This window comes from Phasianus colchicus, chromosome 11 (assembly GCF_987193195.1).
Source record: "Phasianus colchicus chromosome 11, bPhaCol1.hap1.1, whole genome shotgun sequence".
In the NCBI taxonomy this organism is placed as follows: Eukaryota; Metazoa; Chordata; class Aves; order Galliformes; family Phasianidae; genus Phasianus; species Phasianus colchicus.
The window spans coordinates 19,973,031-19,992,244 of record NC_143446.1 but is presented as its reverse complement, the minus strand read 5'-3'; the positions used below and the strand labels follow the sequence as shown (position 1 = coordinate 19,992,244).

At 44.4% G+C, this 19,214-nt stretch overlaps 1 protein-coding gene across 2 annotated transcripts in view; it reads right to left on the bottom strand.

Moving 5' to 3' along the window:
• GRM7 (glutamate metabotropic receptor 7) overlaps positions 1-19,214 on the bottom strand; it is a 221,306-nt gene that overhangs the window by 7,691 nt on the left and 194,401 nt on the right. The window contains exons 9-10 of one of the 2 annotated variants that reach the window (XM_090148492.1): positions 18,916-19,162; positions 14,397-14,489 (exon numbers count right to left, since the gene is read on the bottom strand). In XM_090148492.1, the coding sequence (XP_090004618.1) occupies positions 14,419-14,489; positions 18,916-19,162 (318 nt within the window). In that variant the 3' untranslated portion in view covers positions 14,397-14,418. The remainder of the gene's footprint in view (positions 1-14,396; positions 14,490-18,915; positions 19,163-19,214) is intronic. The other variant, XM_031605444.2, reaches the window with a different exon arrangement.

The following is a 19,214-nucleotide window of genomic DNA, read 5'->3' as shown; positions in this document are numbered from 1 at the left end:
GACGCTTCTGCCTGGGCTCTGGTTTTCTCTTTTAAGAATTTAGTTTTGTTCAATGCTAATCTCTTCTCAAGTTTTATTCATTTGTTTGGAAGTGCTGCAGGGTGCCAGAAGATAATGGTAATAAATAATAAATAATAAATTTCACAAGGTGTTAGGAAAAGCTTTAAAGTCTGCCAAAGGTAATTTAAATATTTCCATCAGATGTTCTTTGAAAGATGAGTTTTGCTAACGAACACTTTCTGGTGCCTTTATGGTATTTGATTTGGCTTTGCTGAGGTTCATTTGGTTGGAAGACACATGCAAAACAAGGCTGGAAAAACTGCCCTCCTCAGCCCTGCCTGCACACTGCAGAGGAGGCAGGGCTGTCTGCAGCAGGTTGGCATGCAGAGGAGGTGTTCCTGCTGCTTCACATAGAAAGTGTTATCTGTGAGACTCCTGCTAGCGGGGAGAGAGAAAACACATTTATGTAGTCGGGAAGATGGAAGTCTTGCCTTTTTCTCATATATCCATATAAAGCAAACAGCTTGTGAAAGGAAACCAACCCAAACCCACATGCACAAAAACTGTGTAAAAACATGCAATAAAGTTTCTGAAACAAAATTCTTCAGATTAATTACAAGTAGCTGATAGATGACAATAATAAAACTGCTGCTCCTGGAGCCATAGCGCGTTGAAGATCACCATGTGGGTACCTGCAGACACATTTGCTCCAGGCACCCCACCAACACGCCAGGGTTGGTCTGAGCGCTTTGAGCAGAACGCAGCTGGGTGAGGAATATAGGAATGAGATCACCGTCTCTTGGGAAGCAAAAGTAAGTAGCTTTTTAAGTACCCCACGGTTGAAATTCATTCACCCGTTGCTGCTAGGAATACATGCGAGCATGGAATTCAGTGCTGAGAGTTCACCTGGTGGGATGGGAAGTGGTGAAGAAAATCCTAACGCTGCCTGAAATCACCACAAGTCAGATTGGACAACGTCAACAAATTTTACCTTGTATAACCATGTAGCACAGTACTAATGAGGTGTCACAAAAACACCTAATGCTTCAAAAACAACCGACAGGAAAGCCACCAAACAAGCCTCCCCTGCAGTAATTCAGGAGGGACAAGGCCAGCTTCCCTTCTGGCTCAGCTCTGCAGCTCCAGCAGGATGCTGGAAGCCAGACGTCCAGCCAGCCCACCCAGCTGCATCACCACTGCCACCCCAGTCTCACTTCCAATCTGCAGAATGGTGATAATGTTTATAAGCTCCTACGTCCAAAGGAAATCACAAGGCGAACACTAATGCCCAGGAATGATGAATAAGTGATTAATGTCAGCAGAGCACAATCAGAAGAATAGCCTAAGCAATCTTGCACTTCAGTGCTGTTTTACATACATTTGATAAAGTGGATTCACCTGGTTCACCTCCGCTGCTTTCAGAATGCAATTAATAATGAAACAATTACTTCCAATTATTAGAATAATTACACTTAGCATATGCATACAAACGTAATGTACACAGCAGGGTTGGGTAAATGCTGCGTGCATATTTCTACATGAAGAATGTTCACACATTCCTGTTTACACAAATTTATTCCACATCTAAATGTGTCGCATTCTAACCAGGGCTACATTTTTCCTTCAAGACTTTTTTCTTATTAGCCCTTTCAGAAATGGATATTTACCCTGTGTATTATACAGCCCCTAGGCAAACTCAGACTGTATGGCTGGCGGAGTGGATTATATAGCTACACTTGAAGTGAGCCTTATGCCCAGGGGACTGGCAAAATATCGTACCGAGTAGCGCCAGGGCCATAAGTAACAATTACAAATATCCACTATAATGGATTCTTTTAACTAGGATTGCTTTGAAGTTCCCAGAAGGATTTAATAGGAAGAAAAGTATGACCTTGCCAGCTCCCAGAGCGCATTGGGATTTGAAGAGGGGTTTTCTTTAAGCAAAAGTCCATTTTGCCTATAAGGATTTCAAGTACTGAACTGCTACCAGAGGTGTAGGTTTTCAGTTCATCTTTTTTTTTTTTTTTTTTTTTTTTTGTGAGAATAGAAATGGATGTGATAGGAAGAATAATAAAGACAGCTCTTAGGTGAGATAATGACATAGCAAGAGGAAATCAGCTGAGGCCAAAGTGGAAACGACCTGGTATTTTTATAGCCTAAGATGGTTTGTAAGAGTTTGAGTAGATAAAATATGTTTGTATTGTTGTTCTGCAGATGTATCAGATTGAGACCAATGGGCTCTTGAATTTTTTTCTTGATAGGGACATGAAAATTCTAAGCTCAGCAACGTAGAGAAAGCAGCTGTATTAGATGGATGCTTGTCACACAGTACAGAGCTGGAAAATTCTGAATAATCCCCATTAATTTCAGTGAAGAAGGCTTTACCGAGCGAATCCCAGAAAGGATGAGGTGCTTTTCATACTGATCACTCCAAAAGCCACAAAATGATGTAAAGATTAGTTTGCGAAGTCAGTACGCACCATTGCTCTTGGCACTCTCCTCTTGAGCAAAAGCAAAGATTGAATCACATATCTGAAAGTCAGGCACATTTTCATACGGTGCATTGGGTAAATAATGAAACGTCTCTCGCACGCTGACTTTGAAGTCACACCTCCCTGGCACAAGGGGAAAGTAATACAGGTGGATATGCTTGGAAGTTTTGTCTAATGATGGAGGGCAGCCCTTAGTCTTCCCTAACTTTGCCCTCTGGACAGCAAATGCAAACTGTGCAAAGACAAGCAAGGAAAAAAACCAACAGAACGTGGCACAAAGCATACGCTGTTCATTTTTATGACAGCTTAATGGTGAACTCCACTCTCAAGTTCCACCTCTGCAGGCCAGACAGCACAGCGCTCTGTGGCTGAAATCCACAGAGTTATGGGGAAAGCACCTGCTGGTTCTAGCAACGTCAGGATTGCTCGCAAGAAAAGTTTACAGTACAGTATAAAGTTACTGCCTTCTGACAGTGTTTCTATAGCATCTTTCCACCTGGACAAAGGGAGAACAACTGTGTTTCTCATGCTGTTCTGTATCAAACTGTGCGACCCACAGCCATCCTCCCTGCAGCCAAAGCCCCAGCAGCACTGCAGGACAGCTGTCCTTCCTGCTCCAAATGCTGCTGAGGAGCACTACCAACGTGCAATGGTTTGATGGGAGATGTGCATACAGCACCAGTAATGCTGAGTGCGACAGGAAATTCACTCCTCTGAAGAATATTATAAAGATATGTACCTGTGTTAATTCTGATCAGATCTAAAAATAGACTATAAATGGAATACGTGAGACACATTCCCCCTTTGCAACGGTAAGAGAATATAATCATTTATGAATATTTACCAATGGAAGTGATAGTTCTATGGAAACACACAAAAGCATGTCATTTATTTTTCTGCTTCTGAGCTGCTTATGCTGATAACTCTGTCAGAGTCAATAAACTCCTTTTGTTGAGCTGGAAAGATGATCTAAACTACCTGCAGTGACAGACACTGCTTTCAGCCTCCTCAGGACTGTGCTAAAAGATAATTTTTATCAGCCACACCTTCGACTACTTTGCAAGATATTATTAAGGCAGATGCCTTCAGAGACAGACTCAGAGGCTGCTGTCAGTGTTAATTTTCCCATCTGAGCTGTTAAAGGAAAACATGACTTTGTGTCAAAGAACAGAGCCCGACAAATAACATTTACAGCTTGAGAAAGCATCATGTTTTTGCCAGAAAGATGCCTGTAAGACTGAGATTTTGAGTCAGGTAATAACATTGCAATAGAAGAGGATTAGTTTTATCCTCCTAAATAAAAGCACAAACCAACAAAATATTGTACCACTGAAGAGCATCAATCTTGAGCATGTTTGGCAGCACCTGTCTCCTATCTCCTACTTGTTCAGCTTGCAGATAAAAACTTCTGGGTCAGGTGAGGTTTGAAAGCGTCTGCAATACTGGGCACTGGGATCAAAGAATAAACAGCAGAAAGCCTTATCAATGTTTCCAGCAAATGAAAAGATTGCAGAGAGGCTTTAAGAAGACCTTGCAGAAAGAGCAGTCACGACTCGCTGGAGCATTTATGCACTTAAGATGGGAGATGCAGCTAAGGGATGGGGTCAGGGAGCAGAACCCCTGACCTGTACAGATAGGGCAGAGCTGCTCCCCAGGCAGCGCTCACTGCCTGAACCTTCCTACCACCACATTCCTTCCCAGCACTCCTCTGCTGGCAGCAGTGCCCCAGCACAGAGCAATCAGGAGCTTAGGAAATGGACTTCCAAATCTTTACGAGATGGTGGCAGGGAAGAAACAAAACTGATTCGCATCGCTCTTTAATCGGAGCTGACAGTACAGAAAACATACTAATTTCAGCTACAAGTAAAATGCTTCTGTTTGAATGCTGTTGACTAGAAAGATAACGAATAGTAGCAAATTATTTTCACCTGCTTAAAACAAAGCAATTAATAGTACTTTGGTTATCTCACCTGGAAAGCCAGGCTCTGTTGAGAGCTGTTAAAGCTGAATGTGAAAACAGTTTGCATGAAACATAATTAAAACTATGACCTGAGCGATCCTCTAAAATGTCTCAAAGGAGCCCTGAGTCGGTGCTGTAAGAAATGATTCCTCTCTGCCACCTTTCTTCCTGATGCTGTTCCAGCTGGTTCCTACACAGACCATTCCGTCCTGCCCAGAAGAAACATTTCTGATGCTCTTTTCTAGGAAGCACCATTTTCCAGTCAGTCACCATCCTGGAAACCTCAGCACTTCTCCATGCAAATCATTTTCTTTCTTACTGTCACATTCAGTAAATACAGCTCTACATGTGCAGCAACTTGGATTCGTTCAACTGCTGAAAAGTTGAAAAGATTCGATCAAACTGCTGAAAATACTTTTGTAATTAATCGTTTTACTTAATAAAGATCAAGCAATTCAGAATGCTGCGCAGTTGCTAAACAACAGGAATATAGGATTGAACAACATGCACTTATTTTTCCTAAAGAAACCTGTAGTCAATAATGGGTTTCACGCTGACTCAAGGTACAACAATGTTTTCTCTTTACTCTGTTAAGGAATTACAAAGGACTTCTTTACCTGCTCTAACTTTCCCAGCTCTCCTCCTGCCTACCTGTGCCTTATCCCCCATGCAGCCTTCAGCACAGCAGATGTGTCCTTCTGCAGGCAGAGGGAAGCCTTGCAGGGCCCTGGGTTCAAACAAAGCAACCCATTTCCACCATACAGCTCAGGCGCTCATGGAGTCAAAACCCAATCCAAGATCTGGAAGTGCAAAGTGCTTTTTTAACAGAAAAATGAAAATAAGATGACACCCAATGAGAAAGGTTTTGCAGAGTTTGGATTTTGGCTCAAGTCAATCTCAACATCGGTGCCATCATGCATGTTCCTCAGCAAACACAGCCCTGCACCTGATGGACGTGGCAAGGAAACCAGGCAGTGGATCAAGACAGAGCAACTGAGGCACTCCCACACACTGAGAGAAACACAACACAGCATTTTAAATAATATCCCCTTAATGCTTTAGGATTCGGCATGCCGGCTTAAAACACCCAAATTTAACCACATTAAACCACACGCCTCTTGGCATGGAAAATATGTACAGATACTTCTGACAGTTTCTCACAAAGAATGTATGTGTGTGTTTGTTAGTCTGCCTGGACGTCTGGGTATGCTGCACTGCAAAGCAGAAGAGGACACACACACACAGCACCGTTCCTCCTGCGTGGGAACTCTGAACGACTGCAGTACGGTGCAAAAGCACTGCGTGCCCCTGCCTTCCTTTCCTTCAGTTTGCCCTGCTCCAACCACCTGGCAGGGAGCTGCAAGTAACAAACAGCTTAATAGAAAAACCAAGGATATTCATGAAGTGCAAAGAGGCTAAGTTCACTGGAATATTTATTCATGCTGTATAATTCTGTAATACCAAATGTCTAACAAAATTATGTTTTGAGCTGCACGGCTCAACAGCACCATTTCACTGCAATCAACGTTGTTTTTTTTTTTTTTTTTTTTTTTTTTTTTTTTTTTTTCAGAAAGTCTTGATTTCAAATATCTTGAAAATGTTTAACAGCTGATATTAGCAGGAGCACAGATTTAATACAAGGCTCTTTATTCTGCCGACATGATAAGCATCATGACAAGGGGTGTAACTATGGCAACTATTTCCCCCTGTTCTCCACAGAGCTGCAAGAGCAGACATCTCCCTTGATGCAGTGCCAGATGTCCCCCAGGTAAGCCTCAGTGCTGTTACAGAGCAGTAACTGAGCAGAACCACAGATCCCAGGGCTGGAACACCTTTCTTTTCTATTTTGTGTTTCAGTTGTGTTTCATGGGCATTTACATGTATTTAGATATGAGTCTAATTCTCTTCCTTTTTATGCAGCACGGCTGGAATGCAAAAACATACCTCCTTCTCCTTTACTGTCAGAGTTCAAAACAGATGAACTCATCGCAAACTCAAAACACTGATTTTCTTGAAGAAAAGGATGCTCTCCTCTTTAATGTATCAGCATACGTCGCTGGAAAGAGACACGCACATTTCCTTCCCTGAAGCTAATAAAGAGAAAAAACACCACTGCTTTGCAGAGGTGCTGGATGTGAAAGTGGTGCATATTTGCAATATGAGAGATGCACTGGGAAAGACCAATTTCTCATTTGCTATTTATTTGTTTTTCTTACTGGCCCCAAAAAACACAAACAAAACCAGGCCCCTTCTGCACAAATCTATTCTCTGTTTGCTATCTGTGTCAACATAAAATAATATCTATCTCATTTTACAGCGCAGTTCTGTGTCAGTGACAAACTCTCAGCTCTACCTTACGTTCTTTTTACTCATGTGCTCCTCCAGTTCATCAGCACTGCCATTTCCAGGCGCCGTGCTGAAATTCTGTATGGGTTTGTTTTTCCCAAGGATGACAATATCCATCAAGGCTTGAGTAAAAACACCAGATACACAGCTGCACGCAGGAACCTGCTTGGATAATGCTACCTGTGTATCATGGAAGCAAACCAGGAATTTTTGATGGCAGTTCCTCGACCAGAGGAATGGCAGCTATCACAAACACGGGTACTTTGCTTTTTCCCCCTGATTCTCTGCCCCTCCCATGAGTGGCTGCGAGGTGCTGAGACACCCACAGGGTCAAACCACAACAAACATGCAAAGAAAAAGTGAACACCGAAAGTGATTCTTAAGTTTTATCTTTCAGTTTATCTGTCAAGATCTGGGTCAGACTTGTGCTCACAAACATTTATAACTGATATGAGCATCACTGAATCTCAGAGCCTAAGTGCTTCCATCATGCATTGTAAAGTACTACAAAAATCTGACACTGAATTGAAGTGACTAATTGTTTGCAACATAAACAAGAAGACAACCATTAAGGGCTAACAGCACGGCTGAGGTTAGTAAAAATACTTCTTACAAAGGATCCAGACAGACCTGTGCATGAGAAGGACATCTGTCTCAAGAGAAGAAAGCTGCAGCACACACCCCATACAGTGCCTGATGGATTTGGTACAAACCAAACAAGGAGGCACAGCTGTCCCATGGACGGGGCTTCCTCCCATTCCTGCATGGAATCTCCTGTCCACAGTCAGGGCTTTGGTAAAAGAAACACCACCAAGCTACTTGGCAGCACTTACAGTCCTGTCACAGATAGGACTCCTTGGAGCATGGGCTGTAAGGAGCCTGAAGCTCTGCTTCCAGCTCGGGTGACATGTCCAGCAGCAAATCCAGCAGAGCCCCGTGGGGACTCACAGGAGACAAACCCAGATCAGTGCCCTTCTCTCACCTCCTCTGGGCAGCCCTGCACCCCTGCATCCCACCCTGCCAGCTCCATGCACCCATCTGCCCTCTATCTATGGGGAGGGTGATGAAGGGAGCGCCCTCACAGCAGCTCAGCTCATGAGGACTTTTGTTGACAGAACTCCACTGCCACATCCACTCAATCCTGTTCCTTCAGTGACAGCTATGAACAGAACTCCTCCTTATACCAGAGGGGAAAACAATTTAAGTCACTCATTTAATACAGGTTTTGCACCTAACCTTATCATCCATATAGATTTCATCACAAATGGAAGTCACTCACTTCTAAACCAGATGTTAGATGTCCTTAAAATAATTCACATCGCCGTCCTTCCCTCCCCACAGCATGTGACAGCTGCTGTGGTGCTGATGGCTGCAAACCATTTCACAGGAACAGAAGCAGGGCTGCTTCACGGCTGTTTTAATTCAGCACGGAATTTGTTAAGGAGAAGAAAAAGAGAAAGGAAAAACATCTTTCCTTGGCAAACGGGAGGATAAATGTGTGTCCCAGGGGTGCATTACTGGCTGCCATTGGCCAGAGCTGGGCACAATGAAGTGTGTAAGTGAAGAAATCCCTCAGCAGGACCACCGAGCTGCAGGTAGCTGAGTTACAGCACAGAACGGCCACTGAGCAGCAAATTTAAGCATCGTTGCTGCACTTCACAGCCCATTAGAAACATCCCCAGGGTTCTGCATCTCCAGCATCCTGAAGGCCTGTCCTCACTGCCCTCTCTGCATCCCAAGCCCTGACCCTGGGCTCTGTTATCCGGCTGCGTGTGAATAACAATGACAAATGCAATTAATGCACTGCAATAACCGCAGACAAACTAAAGTGACTGCAAAACAAATATATGGCCCTCAAAAATCACCAGTTGCAAATCAGATCAAGAAAACATGCAAAGATTCTAAATTGGAAAGTCTCAAATTCAGCTTCCTCGCTTTCTCCGCAGGCACAACAGAGCACAAAGCTCAGTAGATACCTCCTTCCATCTTCGACTTCATGGCTCTTATCTGCACTCTCCTAAAATCTCTTTTCCAGCCACTTCTGGTCAAACTGCCCACACTTCCACACAGTGCCCACTTCCTCCGTCTGTGTCAGCCGGTCTTTCTGGGGCACTGGAGGCCTTTGTATCCAGTCGGGTTTTACACTGAGGTCACAGAACAGGCAGCTCTTGGGAACAGTTACACTGTATTCACAGCAGAAACACTTACAGGAAAGCTGCAACGTGCAATTGTAACGCTTCCCATTGCTTGGGTGCAGGAGAAACGAATCAGGTCTCAAACATTCCGAGTCCCAGCCGGGGGCAATTCAGTGCTTTCAGAGAGACTGAGCTGAGAACGTCCAGCCTTATCTCACAATCCTATTTCTCCTTCTTTTGACCCCTCATTAACATCGATGTGGGGATGGGAGTGCAGCAGCCACCATTGAGAGCAGCAGCAAGGCAGGGCTGGCCTGGTGACATCCACCCTCCTCAGGAGGGGAGATTCATTATAACTGTATGGATGACAAGAGAGCCAAATATCCTTGTCTTTTCACCGATATTACAGCTTAGGAATTTGACAAATTCTCCCAGAGAGGATGTGAGAATGTGTAAATGAGCCAAAGGGATAACTCAGCACTGCTAGGAGTTTATCAGGCAAGAAGTGAGAGTGGGACTGGGCCACGAGGTACAGCAGTGTACATGCAAAATCTGCAGCTTGCTCTTCTTCCAAATTTCCTGGGAGAAAAGATCAAAGAAAAGGACAAAGAACGGAACAGAAAGGAATGCTAATTCTAAAAAAAGAATTAATGCTCATCTGTGTCTCAAAGGTATCTATCCAGCTATCTACATTTGTAATAATCAAAGCATCTACAGTCAAGAATAACATGTACAACGAGCACTGTTCAAACCTCACACCACAGGGTCATTACTTAAATAATTTCATCATTTTTCAGTGGGAACAGACCAACACCTCACCTGTTTGCAATCTTGTATCATAAAAGGCACGAGACAGTCTGTAAAATATCCCTTTGGGAGCATGCAACAGAGTGGATATATGAAAGCACATCACCAGTACCAGGTATTCTGCAGCATCACAGGACAGGCCAGCTCCTTGTGCATGCGAACAGGACGGCCTGCTATGGGCTGCAGGCTTTGTGCCCACCTGGGTGCTGCTGGAACCCAGTGTCCCACAGCTCCTTCCTGCTCTGCAGTGCCATACACACAGCTTCTCCAGCAAGATTTCCTGCCCACATGATAGCAGTAAGCAAAATAAATCTTCTAAGTAACTCAAGTCCAACAATGCTTGAAGCCAAAAAGACAAAACTTGGCTTCCCCAGACCTGTCTTCAAGCCTCGGTCAAGGTCTAGTTGCACCAGATTTATTTCTGAGAGGTCTTACAGGAAAGCTTTAAATAACTCAGACTTCTCTCAGCCATACAAACTGTGGTGGTGGCATAAGAAATATTTATTCACCGCAATGGATACCCTTCAAATCTTGAAACATCATGAGAGGAGTCCAACTTTGCACTGCTGAGGAGAATAATTGCAAAATCACTTGTACAGCTCATAAGACGTTTAGAGAAAGAATAATTCCTGGCACGGCCTGGCTGCTGGGCAGCAGGATGCTGCCATGGATATATGAAAGCTGAAGGAAAACACTGATTCAAATCGATATTGAGAGCTTGAGAGATGGGTAAAAATTGTAATGCAGACAGAATGTATAAATGCGAATTGTGGGGTGGTGAAGGATGGGGCTCTGCTTCTTTTTCTTTATTAAAGAAGGAACTACATCACATGTAGCTGGGCTCAGAAAATATGTGCTATACATAAGTAATTTCTGAAATAATACCTCCATTTCAGTTCCTAGCTGGAATTTGCAAAAGTATGGGAGCACGAGGGCTGGATAAAGGAGCCCTGCTTGCATCTCTCGACCACAGACATGTCTGCAACAGGTCCTGACCTCTTCAGAGGCAGCTCAGGAAAAGCAGTACGTACTGATTGTGAGAAGAGGGAGAAAAATCATTTCTGAGCTGTAGGAAATTGAAAATAAAAAAAATCTCCTGTAGTCTGCAGTGTGGCACAACAGCAGAAAATCCATCTTATTCAAAGATGCATAAAAATAAGAATTAACATCAATAATATTTAAAAGATTCTAAACTTTGTTGAATGCAAATGACAATTCAATCTGTTACAAAAAGAAACATTCTTGTTAAGTCTTTCACAAATGCCACCATTGCTGGAACTCTCCCACAGCAGGGAGCAAGGAAAGCCTGGCCATGGTTTGAAGGACCATCTGACAGAGAGCAGTGCCCAGCAGGGAGTCACACCTGCCCTGATCCTGAAGAGATGCAGCTGAGATGTTCCCCATGTCCCATTTATTGCCCAGTTCCTTGTGCCAAGTCCAAACCAAAAGAAAAGGGCAGCTCAAGGGTCAGTTAAGAACAGCAGGAAAAACGCTCAGGTTTTACAATAAAAAGTAACTGAACCAAACTGCAAAGCTACTGCAGAGGAAGCAACTTATAACCCACAACTCAAGTTTCAATAGTTCAATCGTTCAGATCAATAGTTCAGAATGCTTATTTTCCTAAGTTAGAAGAAATGGGGGAAGGCCATGTTATTCAAGAACAGATCCTTCTCAACAGGGGGTGAAAAAACCAACTTTACCTGAAAAACGTGCTAAATAAGGAGGTTAATTTGCTCACGCATTTGGTGCCTGAGCCCCTCTGACATGACATCATATCATTTGGCATCCATTCTCCAGGCAGAGTGCTGCAGCCAATGCACAGAAGATGCTTGTTCGGATGCAACTGTGCAATGCTTAAAAAGTGAGCATATCATAGCTAGGAGAAATCTATGATAAATGTTTATTTCTCAGTAAGTTATTCTAGAATATAAATAGATGCAGTGAAGACCTGTCAAAGTCTTTCACTTATCAATTTTCACTGCGTATTCTCATTTCTTAGCAGTCGCACTGAACAGAAAATCCTTCAAGTGAGGTTAAACACAGAGCAATACTTCTTGGGATGAAACTAGTGGGATTTAAAATGAAAATGATGCTTCAATCTAGAAAATAATGGCTCTACACTGCACACTCTAAGGCGGGATGAGCTCTGGAGCATCCTGCAGTTTGGACACGAGGCGGCCAGGTCCTGAGCTGCTGGCCTCATGGGGGTGCACAGCCCAGGGACTGCTTGACCCTTTTGCCTCTTGCAGCAGCAGCAGATTGGTTTGTAATCATGTCATGGCTCACGTCATTACTGCACAGTCTAAGCAATGGCACACGTATCCCAGAAGCACAACCGAGGAATGTAACGACTTCACATAACACAACGTGGTGCCGCACAACCTCACAAACGATCCCAACGCTTTGCAATCACCATGGAAATTCCTCTACATACAAATTGAGCAAAAAAATCCAGCTTGTAAAGCAGAGGAAAGCCTTGGGAAGAGGAGGGTCTGCCCAGGTGCTGGGAGGTAAGGCCACAGGCAGCACCCAGCACTCCCAGCCTGGCACACAGGGTGAGGTGGGGGAACCTCAGCACAAACCAAAAGGGATCCATCTGCTCCATGTGAGCATCTCTCAGCCCTCACTGGCAGGAGCACCAGGCTGGGCTGCAGACAGGAGTGCAGCACTTGTGCACTCAATGCTTTTTTGCCTCGTTTGGGTGATGGCGATTGTTTCTCCTGACCCATGTACTGTGTGGAGTTTTTCAAGCCTTCAAGTATTTTAATCAGTCTCACCAGGAAAGAAGTCCTATTTGTCACTCAAAGAAAAGAGTTTAAAAGCATTATAAACACATCCTTCCATGCATCACGCAGCAGAAATTGATACAGTCAAGCAGCAGTTTAAGCACCATGTTCATACTGACATACAAATATGTTACTACCAAAATAAAGTCAATTTACAACTAAGTTGATGTTTTCCCAATATCACTGCTTTGCTTTTAATGTAGTGTTGTGTTCTTTGACTTTTTTGTTTTGTTTTATATTACTAGAAAAACAAATCAAAACACAGCAAGCAGAGCTCCAGCAGCCAGCCCAGCTGGAAAAGGAACACTTGTGAGAGGAACAGAGAACATCTCCCAGTGCAGAACAGCTGCAGAGTGGGCATATTTCATGGCTTTGCATGATCTTAACATCTGAACAAAGAATCTGAACGGCCAATTGCCTTTTGTAGGGTGTGGATGACAAAACTATGTGTGCCTCTACAGATACCTTCCATTATATGGTAATGTTCCATTTATTTTTATAAAACCTGTTTTTGGAAACACATCAGTTCCTATTGCCTTACATTTTAAACATTTTTTAAAGGTTTTACACAAAAAGGTGATTTCTCCCAAGATTCACAGTCTCTCATATATCCCCACTGTCCTCCTGCTCTCCTTCCTTTAGCAATGTCATCTCCATGTAGTTGCCTTTTACTTTCACATTACATTTGCAATGGCACTCTGAGCATCTCCTCCTCCCCTCCAACTACTCTGTCATTTCCCTCAACACCCATCACCAACCACCAACCTTCCTGACTTCAGCCCTCAGGTAAGTCAGTCGTTCTGATGCTCACACAGAGCAGCACACCTTAAATAAGGCTTTCTGCCAGAGCCGGGCAAGTTAGAATAACAGGCATGATTCAAACACAATAAAAAGCAATTTGAACACTTCACAAGAACTCAAGCTGAATTGAAACTGGAGCTGTGGCAATTTACACCAGCTAAGGTTATTAGAGTCGGGTTTTATTTTTGCCCTGTGACTCAGTGACTCAATTCTAGCAACATTCCTACCTTTGCTGATACAAGTTCCCACCTATTAGGGATAAGCTCAACAAGGTTTTGAAAGCTGTGTATACAGCAATTTCTTCTAGCCCTGACTGCACAGCACCACAGTAACCAGGGCAGTGCCTTTCAGACCTGGCCAAAGCCTCAAAGGAGCAGGCAAAGCTGGATGAGCACACACAGCTGCAGATATGAGAAATAATTATTAATGGCTGTTAGCTTCTCATCCCCTTAATTTCACTAGAAAAACAGCAGTTTCTGGTTCATGGAGTCACAAAGACGACATCAGTGCAAGAGATGACGACGCAGGCAGTCACAACACTTAGAAAAAGCCAGCCCTCAAAAATTGTTCACTTGTGGTTATTCAGTAGCAGTCACCCACAGTGAAGGAAAAAAAGTAGTTTGCAAATTTATTGTGGGGGCAATTTGTAATGTAAAAAAGAGTGCTTGCACATCCACATCTGTTATTTCCACATGGCCAGGCAACCCCAAAAGTATGCTGTTAGCTATTAGATCTGATTGCCATAATCACATTTTGGTGGTTTAGAGGTACTTGAAACAATGTGAAAAAGGAACAAATGCCTCCAGAGGGTTTCCTGGGATCCACATCCCACGGGGGCAGCAGGGCCCACCAGCTCCTGTCCTGCTGCACTGGTGAGCACTGCCCACTTCTGCCCCTCCCTCCCTGCAGCACGCCCTTCGTGTGGGCGCTTTCGGCAGAGGACGTGTGAACAATTTTTAAGGCAGACTCTTGTTCTGACATAGCTGCACTAATGCACATTCCTCATTTATTCATGTGAGACAATAATTATTTGAGAATAAAGTAATAATAAGCTAGATTTTTTCCTTACCTTTTTGGAAAGCAGGCAAAAGCTATACAGTAGGTGGAAGAGTGTACCAAGTAACAGACTTTTGAACACTCTTTCTTACTGGTGGTATGCAGTCTACAGGAAAAGTAAATACATTGGTATGTACAATGCATCTGTTCACAATAAACTCTTCAAATTTTTCCCTGTCACTGGAGCCATGATATTAATCTGACCAAAAAGCTCAGATGAGAGCAGTAATAATGGACAGCTGAGATACACTGATGCACGAAATTAGCTCTGGGCTGGGAATAAAGGAACCAGTTCATAGAAGTTCAGGTACCTCTGAGCATGGGAGCAGCTGCTCACAGCAGAGCAGGTCTGGTTGAATTATTTCCTCTGCCCTGAACAAACTCCAGAGCATTTTGGTTTCCATTTAACATTCCCCAGTCCTTCTACATCTCTGAGCTCACTCTTGGTTTCCTCAGCATCATTGACAAGCGTTTTAGTTTCTTCCCGTCAGAGAGTGGAATAGGCAATGTCATGTCAGTGATGTTAAGAATCAACATGGGTGAATACATGAGCAGAGCAGAGTGCAGCACGGCAGCATTTGCATAGCAGTGTTTGTACATCTGCAGAGATGTTTGCAACCCACATTTACTATTCACACTTTACTAATGACAAAGTCAATGTCCGTTCCCAACACCTGGAGAAAAACGAGGACTGACATGCCCTGTTCTCATCATCGTGCTGGTCAGAGTTAGGAGGTGGCAGCAAGCAGGAAAGCAATATTCTAAAATGGAAATGTTTCTAGAAAAACAGGCAGAGATTTCACTTCACTCCTGGAAATTGAATCAACTGCCAAATAGTTTCTACTTAATGCTAAGGAAAGGAGAAAGGAAAAAAAATAAAACCATTTTGAAGATGCTTGAGTAGGTATTGAGTCCTCAAAGCTCCTGCTAACTTGAAAGCCCACAGGCTTACAGTGCTACTGAAAATCGGATCCTTCTAACCATTCAGATCTTAACCTTCATGGCTGGCAAACAGGGACACAATCCTTTGCTGCTTCTCACCAGATCGCAGCAAAACTCCTCACATCTCCTCCTGCACGCTGCCATTCCTTCCCAGCTGCTCTTTATCACATGGGTGTCCTTGGCTTTGCCGCAGAGATGCTGCACACCTCCTGTTCCCTGCACTAACTAGTGGGGTGCAACACATCTCTCGGCCTCAGAGCTTTATCAGCATAGCACAGAAGAGCAAAATATGAGAATGAACTTGTCCACAGCCACTCTCATAGATGGTGAGCAGGAAGATGTGCTGGTCCGGCCCATGAGAAGCACAACCTCCTTATTATCGAACAATCGAGATTTCCCCGTTGCTGTGTTTGGAAAAGCCGTGAATTAAGTTGCTAAGGAGAAGGAATAATTACATGTAAATCTCAATATAAGTTAAGTATGGGTTGGAGGTTCAAATGTTTTCTCAGAGTCTGACACCACTGTTGCAGCAGAAACAAACACAGAGCCCAGCAGGAGCACCACTACCAGCTCAGCTTCAGGCGTGATGAGAAGCATCTGCCCCAGCACAGAAATCCACCAAAGACACACAGCACAGAATGCACTCATTGCACACACACTGCACACACACAGCTGCTGTGCCCCCAGTTTCCGCTCATCTCTGCTGCGCAATGTTTCAGATGCAAACATGTATTAGCAGAAAAAAGCTGTTGAATGAGTAAAAGCGTGGCCATGGCAGATGGAAAACTGGAATGATTAAAAGAGTGACAAAGTTCCAGATTGAAAAGCGGGGCCTTAATATAACCTGCTCAGCACTAAAGCCCTCCCAGGTCAGGGCTCGGGGGCTCAGCCTGTGAAATTTCTCACTTCTGAGACATCCTGAAGCAAAAACTGCAACACAATGAATCCTCGCTCCTCCAGCAGGGCAGGACATAGGGTCACTGCATTTCCAGTGGCTTTCCAGCCACATTAGTGTGGTTTCTTCTTCTATACTGGCTCTGCAATTCCAGCTTGAGCTCACCTCTCCTAAGCACAGGGACCCTGCCCACCCCTGGCCATGTCCCCCATTCCCCAGCCCAGCTTGCAGTGGGGCTCACAGCCAACTCCGAAAGAGCAAAAAAGAGCCTCATTTCAGGTATTCAATGAACTACTCCATAGATGTACACACAGAATGTTGTCTGATTAGGGGCCTGACTGACATCCCACTGAACACCATGCAAAGCTCCCATCAGATGTAGCAGTGGTCTGTGGGGGTGGAAAATGTACCCTGCTACTTCAAGTACAGCAGTAGTGTATTTCATTTGATCTTCTAGTAGTATACATTAACACACATGCAAGGGATGACATAACAGTGGTAGGTGCACCATGTAATATGAACATAGGTTGATGTATTTATCTATGTAATTAATTAAAAGTTTTAAAAGATAACGTTCTCTGCAAATGTTACAGACTAAAAAGCCCGATACCTGCAGAAAACCACTTAATAACTGCACACGTTCTGACTGGCAAGCTTTCACAAGCAAATGTGTACTCTTCTGAGTCCTATATGTAAGCCAGTGAAACCACAGAAAGCACTTTCCTGTCACCTACTTTAATTTCAAAGCTGGGACGGCATCTCTCCCAGCAGACTGTGCACAGACTTCCCAGCAGTGCCAACAGCCCAGGCCTCAAGGTGGGATTCTAAGGGCAGAAACTCGCAGGGGAGGAATCCACCCTTACTGCCTCTTAAAAGCACATCTTGGCATACAGTCCCTGGGTGAAAAAATGATTTTTAATGGGAAATATGGGGCTTTAACTGAGTCCTGGTTAATAAAAATATCTCCTTCCAGGAAAAAATGTGACTGGTTTTGGGGATGGGAGGAAAGAATCCTCCAAAGCCTGGAAACAGCAAATAAATGCAGCTCAGGAAAATGAGACCAGAAGGGGAAACCAAGAGTGTGAAACCCCCAAACTGCAGTCCCACGGGGCAACACTTCTGTTACCACACTGAACATTTCAGCATTAGAACTATTTTTTGCTTTTCTTGCATTTTATGTCTTTAAGTGCAAATTGCTAGATTTTTTTTTTTTTTTTCTAGAGGAGAAACTCACCCCAACTCATCTGACCAGCACAACAATCAGTGAAATGCAGTTCAGCAAATCCAACTCCCTTTCCCTCTCCTATTGGCCCTCAGGGACTGCTTCCCTCCTCACCTTTCCTCCTCCTTTCCCCCCCCCTCAGACAACACACAGAGGAGCTGCCCACAAACAGGAGGGTTCAACCCCAGCATCATAGCAGGAGAATTAGGGTTTGAAGGGCAGGGCTGCTTCTTGGCAGCTTTTGGCAGCCATGCAGCACAGTAGAGCATTCTGCAGCTCCCACTCTGGCTATAATACCAAATATAATACCAATACCCTAACGCAGAAGTAGATTTATTCCCTTGATTGGTGAAGGTTCTGTTCAGAGGAGGCATGATACGGTCCTTCATTTGGTAGAAATATTTCCTCGCTCTCTTTTGATTCTGCCAGAATTGTGAAACAGTTCACAGTTTCTGAAGGCAGATTCTTTTTTTCCAGTTAGAATAAGGTTTCACAGAATCACAGAGTGGATTGGGTTGGGAGGGACCTTAAAGATCACGCAGTTCCAACCCCTGCCGTGGGCTGGGTGCAGGGCAGGGCAATCCATCCACCAGGTGAGCTGTATGATAGGGCACCGCAGAAACAACACACAGGGGTGAATGAAGGGTGGAAAAGTGCTGTGACAATAATTTGCTGGCTGCTCCCTCTTTGCTTTGACAGCAGAGTTTCTGCTTTGAGGCAGATATTCAGACAGCAGTTTAATAGACAAGAAGTGGCAGAAATTGCATCAGCAAATGGATAAACGGATCACAGGCAGGCATGGGGCACTCCTCCACATTCAGACCTGTTTTTCATAGAAACTGCAGAAATGCCCAAACCTTTCCGCTATGCTACAAAGTTGTGCAGCTGTCTCCTTCCTCAGCTCCCTCCAGATTCAAACGGAAATCAAATATATGATGGCCTCAGTATGTAATTTTGTGCTACAGTATACCATACTACATGCATTGAGGAAATTGGCAGCATCTTTTTGATCTGTTTTCCTTTTAAATCAATGACAAAATTTGCATTGAGTTTTACAGGACCGGATCAAGCCTACATGGGAGCCTTCAAAGATGGTGAGATTCTGGCAAAGAAACTTTGCAGGGAATGTAATTGTATCTCAGGTTAATGGGGTTCCTGCTGAGCTCAGTGCCTGCCCTCCTCCCAGCCTGCGGGGCCGGAGGGTTTGGTGTGGCACAGGCTGGAGGTGCTGCAGCACCTGGGGGTGTTGGCACAGAGGAGGGGAAGGAGGAGGTTCCCTCATGGCTGCCACACGCTGTGCTGCCAGCCGGCACGACTCAAAAAGCGAGGAGGAAAGAGAGAAATTCGTACAAACCAAAGCTGAGCCATCCAAAATCTTTAAATGCAAAGGGCAAACGACATGGATTCCCCAGGACTCCGGCACTGCTCAAGGTCTCTAACACACACACACACGAAGGAGAGCTGAGTACTCACTGTTGGGGTCCACGTTCTCACAGAGCTCCGTCTTGGCCTCGCCGTTGGGCCTGTCGCTGGGCTTGTGTGACAGCCGGGACGACATGGTGGCGGCCGTCACCACGGCCTTGAAGCTGCGCTTCCGCTTCTGCACGTTGAGCTCGGGGTGGAAGATGATGATGTACACTTTCGGCATGTAAAGCATCCCCAGGGCCACTGAAGCACTTAGGTTCATGGATATTGTAAGTGTGGTAGTTTGTATGTAGAGCTAGGAGACAGAACACATGAGGCACTGTTACAGATCAGGCTGGGCAGCGGGC